The 25,311-nt window shown below is 43.6% G+C and overlaps 1 protein-coding gene and 1 long non-coding RNA gene across 2 annotated transcripts in view; one reads left to right on the forward strand and one right to left on the reverse strand.

Annotated features, from left to right (window-relative positions):
* Positions 1-14,613: 14,613 nt before the first annotated feature.
* The window catches only part of TRPM1 (transient receptor potential cation channel subfamily M member 1), a 153,753-nt gene continuing 143,055 nt past the window's right edge, over positions 14,614-25,311 (forward strand). The window contains exon 1 of the mRNA XM_030188493.1: positions 14,614-14,767. Within this exon, the coding sequence (XP_030044353.1) occupies positions 14,648-14,767 (120 nt within the window). The 5' untranslated portion in view covers positions 14,614-14,647. The remainder of the gene's footprint in view (positions 14,768-25,311) is intronic.
* LOC115458663 lies at positions 15,231-21,368 on the reverse strand. Its single transcript, XR_003940132.1, has 3 exons — positions 21,276-21,368; positions 21,089-21,094; positions 15,231-15,244 (listed from the first exon to the last, which is right to left on the reverse strand). It is a non-coding gene; the product is annotated as an uncharacterized LOC115458663 (long non-coding RNA).

The following is a 25,311-nucleotide window of genomic DNA, read 5'->3' on the forward strand; positions in this document are numbered from 1 at the left end:
AATGCAGACACACTTCGTATTTTCCCAAGCCGTTGGTACTGAGCTGCCCTCTCTAGCCTGATTGTTAAAGAAATAGAACTACAGTATAGCTTTCCTGTCTAATTCTCAGCAACATTCAAATCAGTCATTTTGTAGCTAGCGTGAAGGAATAAAAGAAAGGTTGAAAATAATAAGTAAACATTATTAAAACATTATTAAATAAACAAACAAACATAATTCTCTCCACTGCTCTGGATACCCTAGCACCATCTGTCTCTCGCCCCACGAAGCGCATTAATCCTCAGCCCTGGTTAACCCCATGCATCCGTTACCTCCGCTCCTGCACCTGATCTGCTGAACGACTCTGGAGGAAATCTCGCACCCTGTCAGACTTCACCCATTACAAATTCATGCTATCCTCCTTCCAGTCCTCCCTGTTCCTTGCCAAACAGGAATATTACTCTCAATTAACCAATTCTCTTGGCTCCAACCCTCGTCGCCTCTTCGCCACCCTCAACTCCCTACTTAAAGTGCCCTCCGCTCCCACCCCCCCACACTCTCTCCTCAAACACTAGCTGACTATTTCCGCGATAAAGTGCAGAAGATAAACCTTGAATTCACTTCCAAGCCTTCTCCTCCCTGTGACTTCTTAACCCACTCCCTCAACCAACCTAACCTGGCCTCCTTCTCCTCCTTCCCTGAGATCACCGAAGAGGAAACTGCTCGCCTTCTTTCTTCCTCTAAGTGCACCACCTGTTCCTCTGATCCAATTCCTACCAATCTGCTTACCAACATCTCTCCTACAGTTAACCTCTCAATCTGTCACATCCTCAACCTCTCTCTCTCCACTGCTACTGTCCCTGATACCTTCAAGCATGCTGTAGTCACACCACTTCTCAAAAAACCATCACTTGACCCCACCTGTCCCTCCAACTACCGCCCCATCTCTCTTCTACCCTTCCTATCCAAATTACTTGAACGCGCTGTCCACAGCCGCTGCCTTGACTTCCTCTCCTCTCAGGCCATCCTCGATCCACTTCAATCCGGCTTTCGCCCACTACACTCGACAGAAACAGCACTCTCTAAAGTCTGCAATGACCTGTTCCTTGCCAAATCCAAAGGTCATTATTCCATCCTCATCCTCCTCGACCTATCTGCCGCCTTTGACACCGTCAATCATGATTTACTTCTTGACACACTTTCCTCATTCGGGTTCCAGGGCTCCGTCCTCTCCTGGTTCTCTTCGTATCTTTCCCAACGCACCTTCAGAGTATGTTCTAATAGCTCTTCTTCCACCCCTATCCCGCTCTCTGTTGGGGTTCCTCAAGGATCTGTCCTTGGACCGCTTCTTTTCTCAATCTACACCTCTTCCCTGGGCTCGCTGATCTCATCACATGGTTTCCAGTACCATCTCTATGCTGATGACACCCAGCTTTATCTCTCCACTCCCGACATCACAGTCGAAACCCAGGCCAAAGGTTCGGCCTGCCTTACAGACTGAGCTCCTTGTCTTTCCACCCAAACCCTCTTCTCCTCTTCCCCCACTTTCCGTCTCTGTTGACAACGCCCTCATCCTCCCCGTCTCCTCAGCCCGCAATCTCGGAGTCATCTTCAACTCCTCCCTCACCTTCTCTGCCCATATCCAGCAGACAGCTAAGACCTGTCGCTTATTCCTCTATAATATCAGCAAAATTCATCCTTTCCTCTCTGAACAGACCAACCCGAACCCTCGTCCACTCGCTCGTTACCTCTCGTCTTGACTATTGCAACCTTCTTCTCTCTGGCCTCCCGGTTAGCCATCTATTCCCCCTTCAATCTGTCCAAAATTCCGCCGCATGTCTTATCTACTGCGTGAACTGATACTCTCACATCACCCCTCTCCTCAAGTCGCTTCACTGGCTCCCAATCCGCTACCATATACAGTTCAAGCTTCTCCTATTGACCTTCAAGTGCACTCAATCAGCAACCCCCCATTACCTCTCTTCCCTCCTCTCCCCGTATGTTCCCACCCATAACCTCCACTCTCAGGACAAATCACTCCTATCTGCACCCTTCACCACCACCACCAACTCCAGACTCCGCCCCTTCTGCCTCGCATCACCTTATGCCTGGAACAGACTTCCCGAGACCATACGCCATGCGCCCTCCCTGCCCATTTTCAAGTCCTTACTTAAAGCCCATCTCTTCTCCCTTGCTTTTGGCGCCTAACCACCTTCCCCATTCATGTTCCCTACACTGACTACATAGTTTGTAAACCTTTAGATTGTAAGCTCTCTTGAGCAGGGATTGTCCTTCCCCATGTTAAACTTGTACAGCGCTGCGTAACCCTGGCAGCGCTATAGAAATGCTAAGTAGTAGTAGTAGTAGTAGTATTACTTGAAAATAATACATAAAAACATTTCAGGTATATAATGTCATCAGAATTAATTCAAAGTTTGTTCTTTTTTTTATTAATGAAGGAATAATGACTGATCAACATAAGATAAAACCTGGAAATCAGGTGAACAAACAATAGAAAAGAAAACAAGATGAACCTGAGGGAACAATTTAGAACAAAACATCAGAAGGTCTTAAAAGTTGATATAAGAATTCACATTTTGTAGAGGGGATGGAGGGTGGGAAGGTGTGTCTGCAAGAACCCCTGTTACAGGTAAGCAACTTCAATAATTTAATATTTACTCTTAATGTGAACCCCCCAAAAGGAGGGGGGGGGGGAACAGAAGGGTGCTGGTGGCATATCCTCTACATTTAGAATCAGATTGCGAGATAGAGTCTATACATTAATGTATGCAGAAAGTATGCAAAGAGGACCAGGTTGCAGACTTGCAGACGTCAATGAAAGAGGCTCCTCTGAGGTGAGTTGTGGATGCAGGCATCAATCTCAAATGATGGGCTCAAATGTGAGAAGGAAGAAGTAAGCTAGTTTGTTGATAGTAAAAGGAAATACAATCAGCAAACCAATGAGACAAAGTTCTTTTGGATACTGGAGCTCCTAAGGCTTGAGATGAGAAAGAGACGAATAATTGTGAAACTTTGCAAAAAGATTTAGTATGGTTAAGGTAACAGAGTAACACTCTATGGCAGTCTAAGGTCTGTAATTGTTGATCTGCAGGATGAGAGTGAGGCTGTGGAAAAAAATACAGGGAGGCAAATTTCCTGATTTAGATGAAAAGGAGAAACAACTTTGAGAAGAAATTTAGGATGAGTCCGAAGGACTACTTTGGTAGGAAAAAGTAAGGTATAGGGGAGAGGGATAAGTAACTAAAGCTTGGATTTCACTGATTCTTTGGGCTGATGTAATGGTCACAAGAAAAAGAGTCTTCCAGGTAAGATACTTGAGAGCAATGGAATCCATGGGTTCAAAAGTAGCAAATATCAAAGTAGAAAGTATGAGGTTGAGGTCCCATTATGTAGGAGGTAGTTGGATAGGAGGTCTAGTATTCCAGAGTCCTTTAAAAAAAAAGTGTGACAAAAGGGTCAGAGGAGATTGGTTTATTATTGATGAGGGCATGAAAAGTCACTTCTATAAAAAATATTTTTATTTTTGTAGTGCCGGTGTTTACCCTGCAGTAATCGTTACCGCCTGGTTAGTGTGGGAGCCCTTACCGCCACCTCAATGGGTGTCAGTAATTGCTCCCCCCAAAATGGCCACGTGGCAAGTGGTTCACTTGCCAAACAGCCATTTCTTAAAAAAAAAAGACAGCCATTACCCACAGTGGTAAAAGGGGGCCTCAGCATGCGTCAAAAACACATGCTGATGCCAGTACAGGCCCCTTTTTACTGCAGCTTGGTAAAAGGACCCCCAAGTGTGTCTGCATTATCCTATATGTACATGGAGAATGCCTCCAGTGGTTTCCATGTTATATTTGCAACTATTTCACACTAAGGGGTCCTTTCACTAAGCTGTAGCAAAAGGGGGCCTGCGAGTGCATGTTTTTGATGTGCGCTGCGGTCAGGTAAAAGGCTGTTTTAAATGACCATGCAGCAAGTGAAGCACTTGCAGTATGGCCATTTCAGGGAGGGGGGTTGGGGGAGCACTTACCACCACCCATTGATGTGGAGGTTAGGGCTCCCGCGCTAACCCAGCAGTAACCGAGCAGCACGTGGCACTACCTGATTACCGCCAGGTAATTACTGGCACTATAAAAATTAAAAATATCTTTGCAGCACTGGACATGGTGCATGCTGGGGTGGAAACTACCGCTGAGCTGCTGCAGTAGCCAGGCGGTACTTCCTGTTTAGTGAGTGGTAACCCTACATTGGGCTTACTGCCACTTAGTAAAAGATCCCCTAAGGCCCCTTTTTAAAAAGGTGTAGTAGCGTTTTTAACGCACTCTAAAAATGCTAGCGCACCTTTGTAAAAAAAAAAAACCTAAAGTCCTGCGTTAAGCTGCAGTAACTATAAACTGATAACTGCAAATGTATTCTATTCACAAGATCTGCTGTCTCAATAATTTGCCATCCCTAACTGATGATATGATTAACCACATCTCAATGGTCTTCAGGTCTCTATGGTCCTGAAAGCATATAAACAGAGTCCATATTGCAAATACAGTCTGATCCTAATCCTCAAATACTTTTATGCACTGTTATAAGTCATTTAAATTTAATTCTTAACTTTACTGGGAGGCAGTGGAGCTCATGCAATAGTGCTGTGGTTCTATCCTGTTTTTTTTGCCTTTTTCACAATTTGAGCAGTGGTGTTTTATCATGTCTTATCATAAGAGGGCACTAAACTTTCACTAATGGATAAAAGGAAGAGTTTAGATGTAATAATTGTTTTTGAGTTGACTCTGATGGTTCTGTTTGGTAATATTGTTAGGAAAGCCTTTAACTTACATCTTGTTAATCAGTTTCAATCTGTATTATAACCACTAGAACTTCATATGATCCTGCAAGCAATGGTGATCTCATATAGATTACTGAAATGTGATACATTTCGGTTTGACTGACTCATAAATGGTGCAACTTGATGTAATTCAAAACATGGCTGCAAAGATAGTGCTGAAGTGAAATAGATGTGACAGAGCAGCTCTTCTGTGCAGGAGCTGCACTGGTTACTGCTCAAGTTCACAGTGATGTTTAAGAATTTGTGATTTGTTTTCATGGCAGTGAAGGAAGGAGCAGTGCTATATATGATTTGAAGCAATATTCGCCCCCTTGAAGCCTCAGATACTGGAGCTGTTCTGTTGGTGAAAAGGGAGAGCTGCAAACTTATAGAACAGGCTTCTATGGGAGCTGAAAGCAGAATTAAACTATATGATTGTTTGTAAATAGCTGAAAACCTGGCTGTTCAATTTCTTTTTCACTCAGCTAATTTTTTTGTCAAATATTATGTCATTTGGGGGCCCTTTTATATCAAGTCGCAGTAGGGCTTCCGCGGCAATGGTGCGCTGCGAATCGGCCCTACTGCCGGGCTCGCTTAGGAGGCCGGCGGTAGTTCACACACCATTTCCAGCACTAGAAAACAAATTTTCTAGCGCCAGGAGCTTACCTGGTGGTAATTGATGCCCGGTTACTGCTGGGTTAGCGCAGGAGTCATTACCATCTTCTAAATAGGAGGCAGTAAGGGCTCCGGGAGTAAATGGCCGGATGCCAATGTGCGGCTTAGTGCATGGCCATTTGCTCCCATTTTGAAAACAAAATCTTTTACCCGCTGCGGTAGAAGAGGGCCCGCGGTGGTGTTGGCACACAGGTTTGCTACACACTGATGCCACCATGGGCCCCCTTTTACTCAGCTTGGTAAACGGACCCCTTGATTTGGTATGTCATGCTTCTGTGTTTTGGGGTCATTCTTATGATTATAGTTTTCTACTTTATTATTATTTTGTGTTTTGTTATATTGGATTTAATTTGGGGCTTAATTTGTAGACAAAAAGGAAGTGGACCTGCTGAGCCTGGGGCAGACTGGTTCATGGGAAGGGGCAACAGGAGAAGAAGAGCTGGATAGGAGCAGAGTAAAAGGGTAGTTATTAAGGTTCATTACAAATATAACTTGCATCATTTGCCCCTTAACCCATGTTAAACAACAATAATGTTGAATTACCATGCGTGGGATATGCATAGAGAAATCCTGTGCAGAAGGAATGGATCCTCAGAAGCTTAGCTGAAATTGGGTGGCGGAGCAGTTGGGGGGAAGAGGGGGTGGTGGTTGGGAGGCGAGGATAGGGGAGGGCAGACTTATACGGTCTGTACCAGAGCCGGTGATGGGAGGCGGGACTGGTGGTTGGGAGGCGGGAAATACTGCTGGGCAGACTTATATGGTCTGTGCCCTGAAAAGGACAGGTACAAATTCAAGGTAAGGTATACACATATGAGTTTGTCTTGGGCAGACTGGATGGACCATGCAGGTCTTTTTCTGCCATCATCTACTATGTTACTATGTTACTATGTTACCATAATCACGTTAATATAAGTTACTGTGGAATACATAGTAATGACATGCAGAGCATACAAATGCATGCAAAACAACTCATTATTATATAATTCAAATAATGCAACTTGTGGTAAACATCACAAGCTGGCATTTAACACCAGCCATTATTTTTTCTGGCCTGGAATATCAGGCCACTAACCCACTGCCTGATGATTCTTAAAGGATTCTTATAGGGGCCAGGCAATTAGCAATGATCTCCCCCTTCCACCAAAGTACTGCTGTAGGTCTACCTGTAGAAATCTCTGGCGTCTAGGGGGAATGGGGCAAAAGAGATTCCAGTTGCTCCTGACCCTGCTGGTGTTGGGTTAAAAATCAACCATCAACCTCTAGCAGTAGTATCTCAAGACTACCACTAAGGATTACTGGCACCATTTTGAATCCTGTGTCAGCAGGGGCAGGAGCAATTGGGATTACTCCTGCCCTTTACTGCCTAGACCCTAGGAATTTCTACAGTTGGGCTACAGGAAGGTGATGTCTTTGTGGGATAGGGGCTGTCTTTGGGGATGTGATGGGATGGCTCTTCAGGGAGGTTTGTGATGGGAGGGGGCTTGGGGGGTGTTTGATGCAGGATTTCAGGGGAACGAGGAAATGATGGCTTATTGCTCAGCACTATTAAGATGCAGCCCGGTTAAAGTCTGATCATCACAACACCGTAAAAACTACCCCTCTGACTGTTCTGTGCTCTGTTCCAGCTCACCTGTTCCCCCCTCTTTTCTGTATGCTGCCTGAAAGAAAGGGCATCTGGCTCTGGAGTCTGAAAAGAAGTAGCAGAACTGCATTCCAGGCTGTTCCCCCAATAATTAAACCCTGATAACTTCAGAGAAAAACAGAATATAAATGCCTTTTAAAATTAAAATTAAATTAAATATAACCTTAATTTCTTGTTCTATCATTCTGCCTCTTTCATACATTACCGCTAAGGAGTGTAGTAATCAACATGGGCTACCATTAACATGAGTTATTTTAACACTAACTCATGCTATTTTAGCACAGGTCTCATTATATGCAATGAGACTTAGGGGAGGTCTTTTACTAAAATGTGTTAAGTTTTTGGCTTAACACTCGATAACACTGAATTTTAGTGCAGCAAACCCAAAACTAACAATGTATCAAGAAGGGGCATTCCCACTATTTTTTATTGCAGGTCTTGCGTGCAACCTGCTCTGAGCTAACGACGGAGCACTTACTATTTAGGAGGCACTAAGTGCTCCCATGTTAACATTTTGTTAGCCAGGTAGCCCATGGTAAGTATAATATGCAAGCTGGCTGACATTTCACATCCATTCTCTGCCCATGCTATGCCCTCTGAATTAAAACTTCTAAAAAATTCTCTACTGCACAATTTAATGCACAGAAACAAGCAAAAAGTACAAAGACTAGGGGACACTCAATGAAGTTACATAGAAATGATTTTAAAACAAATAGGACCAAATATTTTTTTCACTCAAAGAATAGTTAAGCTCTGGAACTAGTTGCCAGAGGATGTGGTAACAGTGGTTAGCGTATCTGGGTTTAAAAAAAAGGTTTGGACAAGTTCCTGGAGGAAAAGTCCATAGTCTGCTACTGAGACAAACATGCGGAATATTCAGCAGCACTTGTCTGGGTAGTGGATAATACCACTGAAAATCTCTATCTGGATAGTTCAGGGGCAATCAGGGACTAAGCCTAGGTGGAGTAGAGAGAGTTACCCAAAGACCAGCGATATTTAGTTCCAGAATTAGGATTAACTATCTGGATAAACTTAAGAAAGCAAGAAGGCCTTATACCACTATATAACAGTTTGATCCCTAGTGCTAAAACCGAGAGAAGACAACTAGGGTTCATCAGCATCATTTTGAACCTAGCTATGGAAGGGGCAGGAACAATTGGGGATCTCTCCTGCCTTAAAACCCTTAGACCACCAGTTCTATGAGGTAGGCCTAGGGGATCAACAGTAGGGTGAGAGTCATTGTGGGGTGTTCTTGGAAGAGTGGTCTCTATGGAGGGGGGGCTCTTCAGCATGGGATATCTATGTGTAGGTTTTAATGGGGAAGAGGAAAGGGGAAAAACTTTGATAAGTTCTGGCCCCTTTAAGAAGGCTCCCCAGGAGCCTTGGGCCATGGGTTAGTAGCCCATTGCTCCCAAGCAAAAAAATAGTGCTCACCACAAGCCGCATTATTCAATTTCCGTAATGATGAGATGTATTGCATGCATTTGCATCTCATTATCATGTTTCCCACAGTGATATAAACTAATGTGTATTACGGTAATATAACGCACATTACTGCTCCCCTAATGTGTTAGTGTTCTTCAGACACCATGTTATTCGGGCGGCTTGTGACTGAGGAGCTCTACACAGCACATTTTCAGACAGTGGGATTTCCCCGTAAGTATTTGTACAAGATTATAATCAAGCTTTAAATAAAAAGATTAAACAGACAAGGGCAGTGACACTTCAACGGCTGGTTGAACAAACTTTTGTGAATGTTTATTCCATCAGTTTGCCTTGTCTGCATTCCCTTCTCTCATTAGAGCTAAGAAATAAAGCTCTGTACAAATAACACATTTGTTTTAGGCTGATCTGACATTAGTTCACTTGTGTTATTTATGTGGAGACCCCATTAGGAGCAGAGGAGTAGCCTAGTGGTTAGTGCAGCTGACTTTGATCCTGACAAATTGGGTTCAATTCCCCAGCTCCTTGTTACTCTGGGTAAGTACTACTACTACTACTACTACACTACTACTTAGCATTTCTATAGCGCTGCCAGGGTTACGCAGCGCTGTACAAGTTTAGACAAGGGGAAGGACAGTCCCTGCTCAAGAGAGCTTACAATCTAAAGGTAATAAGCTATGTAGTCAGTGTAGGTATCTGGAATGGGGAAGGTGGTTAGGCGCCAAAAGCAAGGGAGAAGAGATGGGCCTTGAGTAAGGACTTGAAAATGGGCAGGGAGGGCGCACGGCGTATGGGCTCAGGAAGTCTGTTCCAGGCATAAGGTGAGGCGAGGGCAGAAGGGGCGGAGTCTGGAGTTAGCGGTGGTGGAGAAGGGTACAGATAGGAGTGATTTGTCCTGAGAGCGGAGGTTACGGGTGGGAACATACGGAGAGAGGAGGGTAGAGAGTTAATGGGGGGCTGCAGATTGAGTGCACTTGAAGGTCAAGGTAAGTCACCTAACTCTCCATTACCCCATGTACAAATAAGTACCTTTATATACCATGTAAACCACTTTGAATGTAGTTGCAAAAACTACAGAAAAGCAGTATGTCATTTCACTTTACTGGTTTAGTAAGTCCCATTTCCCTTTCCTGAAAATCCTACAGTAAAATCATTGCACCTGTAACATAGAAACATTTATAGCATGTGACTATAAGCAATTATTCCTTTCTAAAGTAAAATATTTTTTCCTGTCAACTAATATGTACACTATCCCCCAAATTCTATATATGGCGCTCAGAATTGTTAATTGGAATTAATTTAAATTTACCCGTGCCCTGGGATCCGCTCATAAATTTTATGCATGGCTCCAAAAAGGGAGTGCGGCCAAGTGAGGGTCAGGGTTAGATCGGGGCATTCCTGAAATTTACACATGCTATTATAGAATAAGTGGAATCCACACCTAATTAACCTCCCTGTTTACTAAGCCATGCTAGCAGCTGCAGTGCGCTAATGCTGACACAGCCCATTCACTTTGAATGGGCTGTGTCGGCATTGCCCCACAGATTAGTAAAAATGGGTTTTAGTCATGAGGATTTACAGCAGGGTTCAGTTGGTGTAAATCATCATGCTAAAGTTAGTTGTGGATCCTGGAACTAAGCACTACTATATAAACGGCACTAAACTTAGAGCGCCATTTATGGAATATCGCTTAGCTAGAATTGGCTGAGAACCAGGGGAGCCCAGTTCAAATCCCATGGCAGCTCCAAGTGATCTTGGGTAAGAACATAAGAGTAGCCATACTGGGTCAGACCAGTGGTCCATCTAGCCCGGTATCCTGTTTCCAACAGTGGCCAAGCCAGGTCACAAGTACCTGGCAGAAACCCAAATCCTGGCAACATTCCTTGCAACATTCCTTGCTACCAATCCCAGGACAAGCAGTTGCTTCCCCATGTCTGCTTCAATAGCAGACTATGGACTTTTCTTCCAGGAACTTGTCCAAACCTTTTTTTCAACCCAGATACGCTAACCACTGTTACCACATCCTCTGACAAAGAGTTCCAGAGCTTAACCATTGAGTGAAAAAATATGTCCTCCTATTTGTCTTATTTACCATCCCTTTCCTAATAATTCCAAACAGGATGCTAGGAATTATTAGGAAAGGGATAGTGAATAATACCAAAAATATTATAATACCTCTGTATCGCTCCATGCTGCGACCACACCTTGAATATTGCATTCAGTTCTGATCGCCGTATCTCAAAAAAGATATAGCAGAATTAGAAAAGGTTAAAAGAAGAGTGACCAAAATAATAAAGGGGATGGAACTGAGTGGTGTAGAACGAGTAGAAATAAAGCAATTTTTTACTCGTTCTACACCACTCAGGATTTTGTAGACCTCAATCATATCTCCCCTCATCCATCTCTTTTCCAAGCTGAAGAGCCCTAACCTCTTTAGCCTTTCCTCTATGAAAGGCGTTCCATCTTCTTTATCATTTTGTTCGCTCTTCTTTGAACCATTTCTAATTTCGCTATAAACCTTTTCTAATTCTACTACATTGCCTCAAGTACAAAGTCAGATTGGATGCCTGCTGTATCCAAATGTACACCGCATAGGCCATTTCTATCACAGTTGTAAATGCACATGCCTAAATGCAGCACCTTGGGTTGTAACTGATAGTATTCTATAAAGTGTATGCTAGAATAGTCAGAACACCCTGACCCGCCCATGCCCTTTCAATGTGCAGTTAGGCGCTAAACAATACACACACACACTGTATAGAATAAGGTCAAAATTCACATGTATAACTGCAAATTAGCATCCATAACTGCTAGTTAAGGCCAATTGTTGATATTTATCACCAATCAATTATGTAAGTAGTACTACTCTATAACTATGCACAATTGTCCATGCCATTTATAGAATTAGATGGTTTGTGGGATAACAGAACATGTTTGAGGGATATCAAGGTCAGGTATACATATAAAGTAGCACATATGAATTTACCTTGTTGGGCAGACTGGATGGACCATACAGGTCTTTTTCTGCCGTCACCTACTATGTTACTATCAGGCTCATTTTCGAAAGAGAAGGACGCCCATCTTAATCCTTATATTCGAAAGCTGATTTTGGGCATCCCTAACTGCTTTTCATCACGGGGACGACCAAAGTTCATGGGGTGTGTCGGAGGTGTATCGAAGGCGGAACTTGGGCGTGCCTAACACATGGACGTCCTCAACCCATAATGGAAAAAAAAAAGCGTCCCTGATGAGCACTTGGACAACTTTACCTGGTCCTGTTTTTCTTACAACCAAGGCACAAAAAGGTGCCCGAACTGACCAGATGACCACAGAAGAGAATCGTGGATGACCTCCTCTTACTCCCCCAGTGGTCGCTAACCCCCTCCCACCCTCAAAAAAAATCTTTAAAAATATTTTGTGCCAGCCTCAAATGTCATACTCAGGTCCATCACAGCAGTATGCAGGTCCCTGGAGCAGTTTTAGTGGGTGCAGTGCACTCCAGGCAGGCGGACCCAGGCCAATCCCCCCCTACCTTACACTTGTGGTGGTAAATGTGAGCCCTCCAAAACTCACCAGAAACCCACTGTACCCACATCTAGGTGCCCCCCTTCACCCATAATACCACTATGGTAGTGGTGTACAGTTGTGGGTAGGGGGTTGGGGGGCTCAGCACACAAGGTAAGGGAGCTATGTACCTGGGAGCAATTTCTGAAGTCCACTGCAGTGCCCCCTAGGGTGCACAGTTGGTGTCCTGGCATGTCAGGGGGACCAGTGCACTACGAATGCTGGATCCTCCCTCGACCAAAGGGCTTGCATTTGGTCATTTCTGAGATGGGCATCCTTGGTTTCCATTATCGCTGAAAATCAGAAACGACCAAGTCTATGGACGATCATCTCTAAGAACGACCTAAATTTCAAGATTTGGGAATCCCCGACCGTATTATTGAAATAAAAGATGGATGTCCATCTTGTTTCGATAATACGGGTTTCCCTGCCCCTCCATCAGGACGTTTTGCAATGACGTCCTCAGCAAAACATGGGCATCCCTTTCGATTATGCCCCTCCACGTTACTATGTATCTGGGTAGTTTTAGTGGGGCTGAGAGAGATGATGAACTCTAGGTAGGAAATGTTTAGTTATGTCCATTCTTCTTAGGCATATATCTGGCTTGGATCTTAAATAATTTGTTCCCTGTGTGACTCTCTGTTGGCGTATGGTTAGTTATATGTTTTTTGTGATAAAGTATATGTTATTGTTTGGGGATTATTTTTAGGTGCTTTTATACATTGTTTATTAAACCTTGCTATACATGACTGATACTTTCCCAAGGCTTAGGAAAGCAATTAATACACATTTTAAATAAATAAACAGTTCACCATTCTGATTTTACCTTAATCTTTCAGATTGTATGATTTAAATATAAATAATATAATTTATCATTTTGGTAGAATATTATAAAGAATATAAGCAGTGAAAAGACTAACTTTTCTTCCCTTTGACTTTTCAGTGTCAAAAGACTTGGTTGGAAAAGACCTTTTCTAAACGAGACTGCATCTATATAGTTGCCAGCAACAAAGACTCTAGCAGGTGATTCTTTAAACCTTTCATTAAGAACATAATCAAGACTGATATTACCACCATGGTCAATTCATTAGACTTAGCAGACTATGGGGCTCATTTTCAAAGCACTTAGACTGGCAGACCAAGTTTTTCAAGTTTATATAGTTGTGAGTGACTTCTAAGTAATGTGGTGAGGAAATTGGATGGGTTGGACTTTGGATTAATTGGATAGTGACATGGTATAAGATTTAATTGTAAGAACACGGAAAGGGTGGTGGATGCATGGAATAGCCTCCCGTGGAGGTTGTGGAGACGAAGACTGTGTCATAGTTTAAGAAGGCATGGGACAGACATGTGGGATCTGTTAGGAAAAGAAGGAGTTAGTGGTTACTGAGGATGGGCAGACTGGATGAGCCATACAGCCCTTATCTGCCATCATGTTTCTATGCTTCTAACAGTGGCTTGTCCACACTAATGAGAGAGGGTTAAGACCAAGTTAGTCTTTAAGAATTAATTTCTGTGTATTCACTGTGTTTACTTAATACATCTGATTATTGTATTGCTTAATTATTGCAAACTGTATTCTTATTTGATGTAATGATTGTTTATTGTATTATTAACAGTTGTAAAAGCTTGGACTATATTATAGTCCATGAAAGGCAGCAAACAGATGTGAAGTAATGTAACTCCAAAAGAGAGCCAGACAACCCCTCTGAATATCAACCTGTATGTGTTTGATATTGTAAAAATCTCGACTGTGCATATTCTAAATCCCTCTTTATTAAGTATTTTTTCACTGACATAAATGACAGAAGTAAAAAAGAAAACCAAAGAAAATCCCACATGGAACGTAGTCAGCAAAGAATAATGGGAAGCTGGAGAAGGCTTGAGAAAGATCAGGTACAGAAGATGATCATCAATGGTAAAAACGCTTTATTGTTGGTACTTGCAAAACTATGCAAAATCCGACACAGCTATGTTCACCATAGCGGATTCCTAGTGTTTCATTTCAACATCATTCTGGAAACAACAATACTTTACGACCCCTGAGGCAGGCACTTTGTGCCGAAACATGGTGCTTTTTTGGGATTTGCATACTTTTGCAAGTACCAACAATAAAGTTTTTTGTAACATTGATGATCCTCTTGTGTACCTCTTGTCTATTAGATTGTAAGCTCTTTGAGCAGGGACTGTCTTTCTTCTATGTTTGTGCAGCGCTGCGTACGCCTTGTAGCACTATAGAAATGCTAAAAAATGACAGAGGTACCATGTAATTCTCAATGAATACTTATGAGTCACAAATTATCCAGATAGGTAAATCTCCTATGCTCATGAATGGTTGTCTTATATTTATGAGGCTGAAGATGGTAGAAGGGAATAGAAACACTGACAGCAACAATCTAATTTCATATAAGTACAATGATGTAAAGTGTGCTCATTGTTCCAGGTGTTGTTGTGGCCAGGTCATCACTCAGCATGTTCCTGTTTCTCAAAATATAACTAACGAAGCTGGGGAAGATATGAAGCAACTAGAAAATCCCTCTGAAAAGTGGTCAATCGCTAAACACACCCAGACCAGTCCAACAGATGCCTATGGAATCCTGGAGTTCCAAGGCGGTGGACATTCAAACAAGGCAATGGTAAGAAATACATCCCATGGGTATATTATTTATTTATTTATTACATGTGTATCCCACGCTTTCCCGCTCATCGCAGGCTCAATGCAGCTTACATAGTAACAAGAGAATACAATCTGTAGTATCTGAATCAACAAAGGAGGTATATGGTATATGATAACAGATCATGGCAACTACACTCCCAAAAAGATTCCAGTGGAGATGGACTAAAGCACAGGTATTTTTGGACAAGGTGCTTACTAATCCTGATGGCTATTTTAGAGCATACAGCACTAAGGGGTCCTTTTACCAAGCTGTGGTAAGAAGGGCCTTGCTGTAGTGATGGTGGCCATTTTTGCAGTGCACCAGGGCCCATTTTACCATAGCGGGTAAAAATGCCAAAAAAACACATGGCCATGTGGCAAGCTTCGGGTCGGCGGTAGTTCCAGGTTGCTGCACCTCAACCCTATAGTAAAAGGGCCCCTTAGTGCCAAAAAATATCTAGAAGATTTGGCAATAGAGTAGAGCTCATTATGGATATTTTGCATTAATTATTAGTATAGACATGTTTTAACCAAAGACATCAATTTATATTTGCAGTCCACTCCTACTGCCTTCTGCACATGTTCCAGTACTGTCTCTATATTTCTTGTATTGCTTAAATTAATTGAAAGTAGACAGAGGCAAAGGTTCACACAAATTACAAAATCCAATGCAAGCAGTGGATCCACAAATTATACAGTTTAGTAAATAGAAATTGATCAATCAACCAATGAATATATAAATCAATAAGGCAAATGCTGACATTGTATTATATCTCTGTTATTTGAACTTCAATGCTGTTAAATGTGTATATTTTTATCCTGTTTCATGGTAGTCCTATTATTAGGTTTTAATTTGCTGTTCTCAAGTTTATCTCATTTACTGTATTTATTTTTATATTTAGTCATTTTACTATTGCTATATTGTTAACAAAATTATAAGTTTTATGTTAAACTGCACCTGCTGTACACCGCCTTGGGTGAATCTCTTCATAAAGGCAGTAAATCAATCCAAATAAATAAATAAATATCCAATGATACCAAAACAATAATCAAATGCAACATATAAATAATTCAATACAAATAACAGTGTATTATAGTTTTAAAAGATAAAACAAAATATCTGTACATTAAACCTGATAGGATCTTGTTCTGACAACGCCTGCATCAGAGGTTAAAAATATCAAAGCTGTAAAAGAAAATAAGAATGTAAGAAAGTAAAAATAGTCATACTGGGTCAGACAAATGGTCCATATAGCCAGTATCCTCCTTTCAACATTGGCCAATCCAGGTCACAAGTACCATTGCAGAAACCGTGGAGTCCTTTTACTAAGGTGCGCTGAAAAAATGGCTTGCGGTAGTGTAGGTGCGGGTTTTGGGCATGCACCAATCCATTTTTCAGCGCGCCTGTAAAAAAGCCCATTTTAAAATTTTTGCTGAAAATGGACGTGCGGCAAAATGAGCCACGCGTCAATTTTGGGTCTGAGACCTTACCACCAGCCATTGACCTAGCAGTAAAGTCTCATGCGGTAACCGGGCAGTAATGACCTATGCATGCCAAATACCACTTGACGCGCGTAGCTGAAACGAGCCAGAAAATAAAAAATATTTTTCAGGCATACATAGTGGACAAGCGCCAAAAATGAAATTACTGTAAGGGCCATGTAGTAGCTGTGCGGTAGCTCCATTTTGGCACACATTGGGCACGCATAGACGCTTACGTGGCTTAGTAAAAGGGCCTCCTATTAGTAGCAATATTCTGCTCTACTAATCATGGAGCAAGCAATGACTTCCCCCATGTCCTTCTCAATAGCAGACCTTTCCTCTAGAAACTTGTCCAAACCTTTTTCAAACCCAGATACGCTAACTGCTGTTACAACATCCTCTGGTAGTGAGTTCCAGAGCTTAACTATTCTTTGAGTAAAAAAATATTTCCTCCTATTTGTTTTAAAAGTATTTCCATGTAATTTCATTGTGTGCTCCCTAGTCCTTGTACTTTTTGAAAGAGTGAAGAATCAATTCACTTCTACCCATTCTACACCACTCAGGATTTTATAGCTCTCTATCATATACTCCCTCAGCCATCTCTTTTCCAAGCTGAAGAGCTCTAAACTCTTTAGCCTTTCCTCAATATGGAAGTTCCATCCCCTTTATCTTTTTGGTCACTCTTCTTTGAACCTTTTCTAAATCTGCAGTATCTTCTTTGAGATACAATGACCAGAATTGAAAGCAATACTCAAGGTGAGGTCTCACCATGGAGTGATACAGAGGAATTATAATATTCTTGGTCTTATTTTGCATCCCTCTCCTAATAATTCCTAGCATTCTGTTTGCTCTTTTGGCCACGTCCACCCACTGGGCAGAAGATTTCAGCATATTGTCTAGAATGACACCTAGATCTTTTTTTTGAGTGCTGACTCATAAGGTGGACCCTAGCACCAGGTAACTATGATTCAGATTACACTTCTCAATGTGCATCGCTTTGCATTTGTCCACATTAAATTTCATCTGTCATTTGGATGCCCAGTCTCCTAGTTTCCTAATGTGTTCCTGCAATTTTTCACAAACCGTATGCATTTGACAACTTTGAATAGTTTTGTGTCATCTGCAAATTAATCACCTCACTTGTTGTTCCATTTTTCAGATCATTTATAAATATGTTAAATAGCACCAGTCTCAGTACAGATCCCTGCAACACTCCGCTATTCACTCTCCTCCATTGAGAAAAATGGCCAATTAACTCTACGCTCTGTTTTCTGTCCAATAACCAATTTCTAATCCACAGAAGGACATTACCTCCTATCCCATTACTTTTTAATTTTCTCAGGAGTCTCTCATGAGGAACTTTGTCAAAAGCTTTCTGAAAACCCAGATACACTACATGAACCAGCTCACCTTTATGCACATATTTATTTATGCCTTCAAAGAAATGAAGCAAATTGGTGAGGCAAGACTTCCCTTGGCTGAACCCATGCTGACTCTGTCCCATTAAACCATGTTTGTCTATGTGTTCTATAATTTTATTCTTTATAATAGTTTCTACTATTTTGCCCGGCACTGAAGTCAGGCTTACCAGTGTGCAATTTCCCAGATCACCCCTAGAATCTTTTTTTAAAATTGGCATTACATTTGCCACCTCCAATCTTCAAGTACTACGAATGATTCTCTAACAACAGATCAGTAATTTCATGTTTGAGTTCTTTCTGTATCCTGGGGTGTATGCCATTCGGTCCAGGTGATTTATCACTCTTTAACTTGTCAATTTGGCTCAGTACATCTTCCAGGTTCACCAAACTTTCTTTCAGTTCCTCCACATTGTCACCCTAGAAAACCATTTCCGGTACAGGTAGATCTCTTACATCTTCTTCCACAAAGACCGAAGCAAAGAATTTGTTCAGTCTCTCCAATATGGCCTCCCTGAGTGCCCTTTTGCTTCTTCATGATCTAACAGTTCCATGGATTCCCTCACAGGTTTCTGCTTCTAATGTACCTGAAAAAGGTGTTACTCTGAGATTTTGTCTCCACGGCAAGTTTTTCTTCATATTCTATTTTAGCCTTTTTTTATTAGTGCTTTGCATCTAATTTGACACTGCTTATGTTGCTTCTTATTTTCTTCATTTAGATCCTTTTTCCATTTTTTGAAGGATGCTCTTTTGGCTCTAATAGCCTCTTTCACTTCAACTTTTATCCACGTTGGCTGTCGTTTGCTCTTCTTTCCACCTTTGTTAATACATGGAATACATCTGGTCTGGGCTTCCACGATAATATTTTTAAAACAATGTCCATGCTGATTTAAAGTCCTAAACATTGTGGCCGACCCTTTTAGCTTCTTTTTACTACTACTACTACTTAACATTTCTAGAGCGCTACTAGGGTTATGCAGCGCTGTACAATTTAACAAAGAAGGACAGTCCCTGCTCAAAGGAGCTTACAATCTAAAGGACGAAATGTCAAGTTGGGGCAGTCTAGATTTCTTGAATAGAGGTATAGTGGTTAGGTGCCGAAGGCGACATTAAAGAGGTGGGCTTTGAGCAAGGTATTTGAAGATGGGCAGGGAGGGGGCCTGGCGTATGGGCTCAGGGAGTTTATTCCAAGCATGGGGTGAGGCGAGGCAGAAAGGGCGGAGCCTGGAGTTGGCGGTGGTGGAGAAGGGTACTGAAAGGAGGTGATTTGTCTTGAGAGTCGAGGTTACGGGTAGGAACGTAAGGGGCGATGAGGGTAGAGAGGTAAGGAGGGGCTGCAGATTGAGTGCATTTGTAGGTTAACCATTTTCCTCATTTTGTCATAGTCACCCTTTTGAAAATTAAATGCTGCCACAGTAGATTTCTTTAGTTACTTCACTCCAGATATCAGCTCAAATTTGATCATGTTATGATCACTGTTTCCCAGCGAATCCAACAGTGCTACCTCTAGTACCATGCCTTGCATTCCACTAAGGACTAGATCTAAAATCTAAAATTTATAAATGAAAGAATAAATACATGATTGAGTAATTGTAGTTTAATATTAAAATTCATAGTGGGCTCGTTTTACAAAGTGCTGCTACCGATTAGCGTGCGCTGAATACGAAGAAGCGCATGGGAATTGAATGGGCTTCTTTGCATTCAGCATGCCACTGATCAGTAGTGCCACTTTGCAAATGAGCCTAATATATCTTATTTATAAGACTCACAAATGAGCATAAAATCCTATTATATCCTTTAGTAATAATGGAGTACCTCACTTGAGATATTTTGCAATAACTCAAAGCAGAACAATGATGTTCATTAATTTCAGTCCTCTAACTACAAAAAAATTACTACTACTACTACTTAACATTTCTAGAGCGCTACTAGGGTTACGCAGCGCTGTACAATTTAACTTAATTTAATTACAAAAAATGATCAGTGTTTCAACAAAATATAAATTGACACAGAATTAATAAAATTATTCCTATTTGCAAACATGAAAGAATAACTTGGGGGGCTCTTTTACCAAACTGTGGTAAAAATTGGCCTTTGCTCGTCCTTACTCATGTCATCCCACACGCTAAGGTCATTTTTACTACTAGGGTAAAATGGCTGATTTTCCCTATTAATGTCCATGCACTAATTTTCCCATTAGCCCGTGAGCCCCTACCACCACCCATTTGTAGGTGGTATGGGCTCACGCGCTAACCCACTTGCTAATTGGTTAGTGCGTGGCAATGTAGTTGTGCTAACTGATTAAACAGACCATGCCCACTCTCTGCCCCAGACTTACCCCAGCGCGCACCCATGCACAAATGACCATGGAATGCCTGAGCAAGCCCCACGGTAAGCACTTTTGTGCTTTAATGAGTCTTGCTGTAGCCTTCATATCTTTATTGGTTCCCTCCTCAGGTCTCTCTAGTGCATTTTCTGTTTAAGAAGGTTATGCTATTCTGTACTCTTATGGTGAGCATCATTTTATACAAGGTTACCTAGGCAGGGAAGGCACCTGGGAGCATATGATGTGCCTATTTTATAAAGGTAACAATAGGACCAGAGCTGCTGTTAGTAATTGCTGGGCCCTGGGCAGACCAGTTCTGTGAAGCCTCCCAAAACTCCTTGCTTAGAACCTCCCCAGCTTCTTGCCTAGCCCCGCCCTGACTCCTTTTCTAGCTCCGCCCCTTCTGACAAAATGTTCTTTTTAAAAACTTTATGTGTATGGGTACTGGGGGGGGGGGGGGCCCCAAGCCTCAACAGACTCTTCTCTCTCTCCCTCCCGAGCCTCAAGGTGCCATGCCCTCCCCACCCCACCCCACCAAGCCTCAGGGTGCCCTTCCCAAATCTACCTTAATGCTCCCTAGTGGCTTCTTAAGGGCAGGAAAGAACCCCACTCTTCCTGCTCACTGCCCCTGATGCCTGTGCTTCCTTCAAAATGTCTGCTGAGACTTCGAGCAGCTGCCTTGTGAGAGTTCCACGGAAGTCTCATGAGGCTGCTAGTCTCAGTAGTCATTTTGAAGAATGTGGCAGTGACAGTGGCAGCAGGCAGAAAAGAATGGGGGTTCTTTCCTGCCTTGAAGAGGCCACTAGACCACCAGTGTGCTTTGCATGAACATTGGTTTGGGGAGGGCTGCGGGGCTACTGGGAGCACGGGGGCCCTGTGCGGCTGCCCCTGTCACCCCTGGCCAATACCGGCCCTGTGTGGGACACGCTTTCAGTTGTGGTAATCTTCTAAATCATGCGACCAATCAAAACCCCTAATCAATGCCTTTTCTTACTATTTTTATCAGGTCCTCAGAAAGAGCATCTAGCCAGAAAACTTGGCAGGCATTCAGCACTGTAACTCTTTATAGGTCCACATTTTTCTGTTTTATATTTGTTTAAATGAGCATTCCTTCTTATAAACACTTTTAGGGGCCCTTTTACTAAGCCATTTAGGCGTGTACGTGCGTCCAATGCATGTCAGTTTTGAACTACTGCCCGGCTACTGCGAGGCCTGGGCGGTAGTTTCATTTTTTATATGCATCCGCTACACGCACCGGAAACCTTTCTGGCGCACGGTGCTAACCGAGTGGTAATCGGCATTGTACGTGCACTGACGATTACTGCCCGGTTAATGCATGAGACCTTACCACTAAGTCAATGGGTGGCAGTAAGGTCTGAGGCCCAAAATGGACGCGCACCAATTTGCATGTTGCCGCACATCCATTTTCTTCCCCCCCCCCCCCCCAAAAAAAGACCTTTTTTGGAGGTACCCTGAAAAATGGACCTGCATGCGTCCAATAAACGCATGTACACCAGCGCAGACCATTTTTCGGCGCACCTTAGTAAAAGGACCCCTTAATTCTTACTCTTCAAGCTTCAAAAATATATGTTAAAAAAATCTGAAAACTTATCTCAAACCAGCTGTCAAACAACCTCCTGACATGACCACATTAGAGCTTACCACAGCTTAGTAAAAGGACCCTTTGGATTGCTATATACCACTTAATGTCTTTTTATGCCTTTATATTATACATTTGTACTATTATTATTTATTATTATTTATTGCATTTGTATCCCACATTTTCCCACCTATTTGCGGGCTCAGTGTGGCTTACAATACATTGTGAATGATGGAAATACAATGTGTTACAGTACAATTATGAGTTACATTGTGAAGAGTTATGGGAAAACAGTGTCAAGTCAAGACATCGTTTAGGGCGTGGAAACACTGGAATGTTACAATGGGGAAAAGATAGGGCGATAAAACTGATAAGATTGGTCTGCACATCAAATCTAAAAACTGATTGGCAACTCTGTTTATTCACAAAAAGATGAACTGTCCCTTATTTGGCATCCTGACCCCCTAGCAGTAAGACTACCACTAGGGTACTGAGGGGGTCTTTTACTAAAGCTTAGCTCGAACTATCTGCAGCAGGGTCCATTTTATTCCTATAGGCCCTGCTGCAGATAACTCGAGCTAAGCTTTAGTAAAAAGACCCCCTGAAGTAGCCATTTTGATGTCAGTAACCACTGCGGCAGGAGCACCTGGAGATTACTCTTGTTCCCTGCTACAAAACACGGAAAGCTCTTGTAGGTGGGGGGAGAGAGAATCACAGGTAGGGGATCATTGTTGCCAGGGCAAATTGGAGGGGTGGTGAGGGGATATTGTTTAAAAGGGATCAAGGTGATGGGATGCTTGTTTAAAGGGGGATTGGAGTAAGGGGTATTTGTTTAATGCATTGGTACCTGACTGCATCAGTGCAAAATTCAATTTAACGAGCAAGTTACTAACCTGCAGTACTGAGGTGCCACAGGGTAGTGACTCACGTGGTAAATTTTGCTGTGGTAAAATAATGTATTTAATTCAGTGCTTTTTTTGTAGGAAAAAAGGTACCGGTACTCATTGTGGGCGGGGTCACCATCTATGGCCACACCCACAGTAGCAACACCCTTTATACCAGCCATGGTGCATATAAATAGGCTTCACTGAAATTTTATACCAGTATAGGAGAAAAAAAAAATTTGTAATTTTTTTTTCATTATAAATAATTTCTGTAAGCTGTTACAGCTCCAGTATACCCAGTGCAAAATAAGGCAGCAGATGTAAATTCTCAAACTGGACATATTCCAAACACTAAAATGAAAATAAAATGATTTTTTTCTACCTTTGTTGTCTGGTGACTTTATTTTTCTGATCATTTGGCCCCAGTCTCTGCTTCTGCTGCTCTCTATCTGTTCTCTTAACTCTGTTTCCAGGGCTTCCTTTCCATTTATTTCTTTACTTTCCTCCTTTCTTCTTCATTTCTTGCCCTGCATCCATAAGTAAAAGCTGTGTCCTCCATGGAATTGACTGGAGGAGGTACACCTCCATGGTTCCAGCTTCTGTCTATTTTCTCCATCTATATGCAGTTTTTCTTCTCTCTTCCCTTTCACTCATCTCCATCCATGTGCATCTTCTTTTCTCTTTCCTCCCCTCCATCCATGTCCAGGAATTCTCCTCTCTTGCCTGCTCTCCTCTCTACCCTGCCCTCCCCTCCATGTCCAGCAATTCTCTCTTCCATGCCCTCCCCTCCCATCCATGTCCAGCGATTCTCCTCTGCCCTCCCCTCTCATCCATGTCCAGCGATTCTCCTCTCTCCCCTGCCCTGCCCTCCCATCCATGTCCAGCAATTCTCCTTCCCCGTCCTCCCCTGCCATCCATGTCCAGTGATTCTCCTTCCCCCGTCCTCACCTGCCATCCATGTCCAGCGATCCTCTCTTCCCTGCCCTCCCCTCCCATCCACGTCCAGCGATTCTCTTTCCTGCCCTCCCATCCATGTTTAGCATGTTTTCACTCTCCCTTGCGCTCCCCTCCCATCCATGACCAGCGATTCTCCTCTCCCCTGCCCTCCCATCTCATCCATGTCCAGCGCTTCTCCTTCCCCATCCTCCCCTGCCATCCATGTCTAGCGATTCTCCTCTCCCCCTACTTCTCTGCTATCCATGTCCAGCGATTCTCCCTCCCTCCTGCCCACCCATCCTCCTTCTCCCTCTGCCTGCCAGCCCCCTTCTCCCATCTGAGAGAGGCCCCCCAACCCAGTCCTCACCTGCTTACCCTCAGCTCCTTGGACAGCCCCCTTCTCTCTGCCACCCGGCCCCCCAGCATTTTTTTACCTCTCGAGCAGTGGCTTACTAAAAATCTCTGAATCGGCAGTGCAGCTCCTCGCATCTACAAAACAAGCAGATTGCCTTGGGCCTTCCCTCACTGTGTCCTGCCCTCGTGGAAATAGGAAGTTATATCAGAGGAGGGCGGGACACAGTGAGGGAAGTGGCGATCTGCTTGTTTTGCAGACGCGAGGAGCTGTGCTGCTGATTCAGAGATTTTTAGTAAGCCACTGCTCGAGAGGTAGAAAAAGGTGCCAGTACTCCGTACCGGTGCGTACCGGCACAAAAAAGCACTGATTTTATTGTAGCTTAGTATCTACCTATCTTAATCAAACTAGTTAGGAAGGACATTATCAACTTGAGCTACCATTAAGATGTAATATTTAACCATTAACCCCAGGAGTGGAAGAGTAGCAGGGTCGGTCTTAAGGTGAGGCGACCGAGGCAGCCGCATAGGGCCTCGCCCTCAGGGGGGCCCCGCGCAGCGCGCCTGAGGTCGCCCCGTCCCGACCGCCCGAGCTCCAGTCCTCCCTCCCTCCCTCCGAATGGTGCGCGACGGCGGCATGGTGGGGGCGGTCCGCCCCGGATGTCAGCGGATGCCTGTCACTCTGGCGCGTCAAAATTGTTTTTTTAAAGGCAGTGAGAATGGTGGGCGGCAGGAAAACGGAGCTGGTAGGTGGGTCGGGGGGGAGGGACTCTTGGATGGTTGAAGGGGACGGGTGGGGAGGGGACTGGGGTTCTTGGATGGGAGAAGGGGACTGAGGTGGGGAGGGGGTTCACGGATGGGAGAAGGGGGTGGGGAGGGGGTTCTTGCATGGTTGAAGAGGACGGGTGGGGAGGGGACTGGGGTTCTTGGATGGGAGAAGGGAACTGGCACTGGGGTCTGAGAAGGGGCCATATGGGAAAATGGGGGCCATGCCTGGGGCTGGTGGGAAAATGGGGCATGTGTGGGTCAGGTGGGAGAATGGTTCTGAAAAGGGGGGCCCTAATACAAGGCATGTGGATGAAGGGGGCTGGAACTGGTGGCTGAAAAGGAGGGTATGTGGGATAAGGGGGCTGAAACTGGGGACTGGGGGCTGAAAAGGGGACAGGGAGAAGTGGCTGGGGGGCTGAAGCTGAAATGGGGGACTGGTGGGATAGTGGGACTGGAACTGGGGGCTGTAAAAAAAGGGGCGGAGAGAGGGGCAGATCCTGGATGGGGGAGCAAGAGGGAGGGCAAACCCTGGATGGATGGGAGAGGGAGGGCAAATTGTGGATTGAAGGGGCAGAGAGAAAGGGCAGACAGTGGATGGAAGGGATAGAAAGGGCAGACAGTGAATGGATGTGGGAGAGAGAGAGGGCAGACAGGGGCAGATGGTGGATGGATCATGGAAGGGGCAGAGCTAGAGGGCAGATGTGGATGGAAGGAGCAGGGAGAGAGGGCAGACATTGGATGGAGGGGACAGCAGGGAGG

The sequence above is a fragment of the Microcaecilia unicolor genome, chromosome 1, assembly GCF_901765095.1.
Source record: "Microcaecilia unicolor chromosome 1, aMicUni1.1, whole genome shotgun sequence".
Lineage (NCBI taxonomy): Eukaryota > Metazoa > Chordata > Amphibia > Gymnophiona > Siphonopidae > Microcaecilia > Microcaecilia unicolor.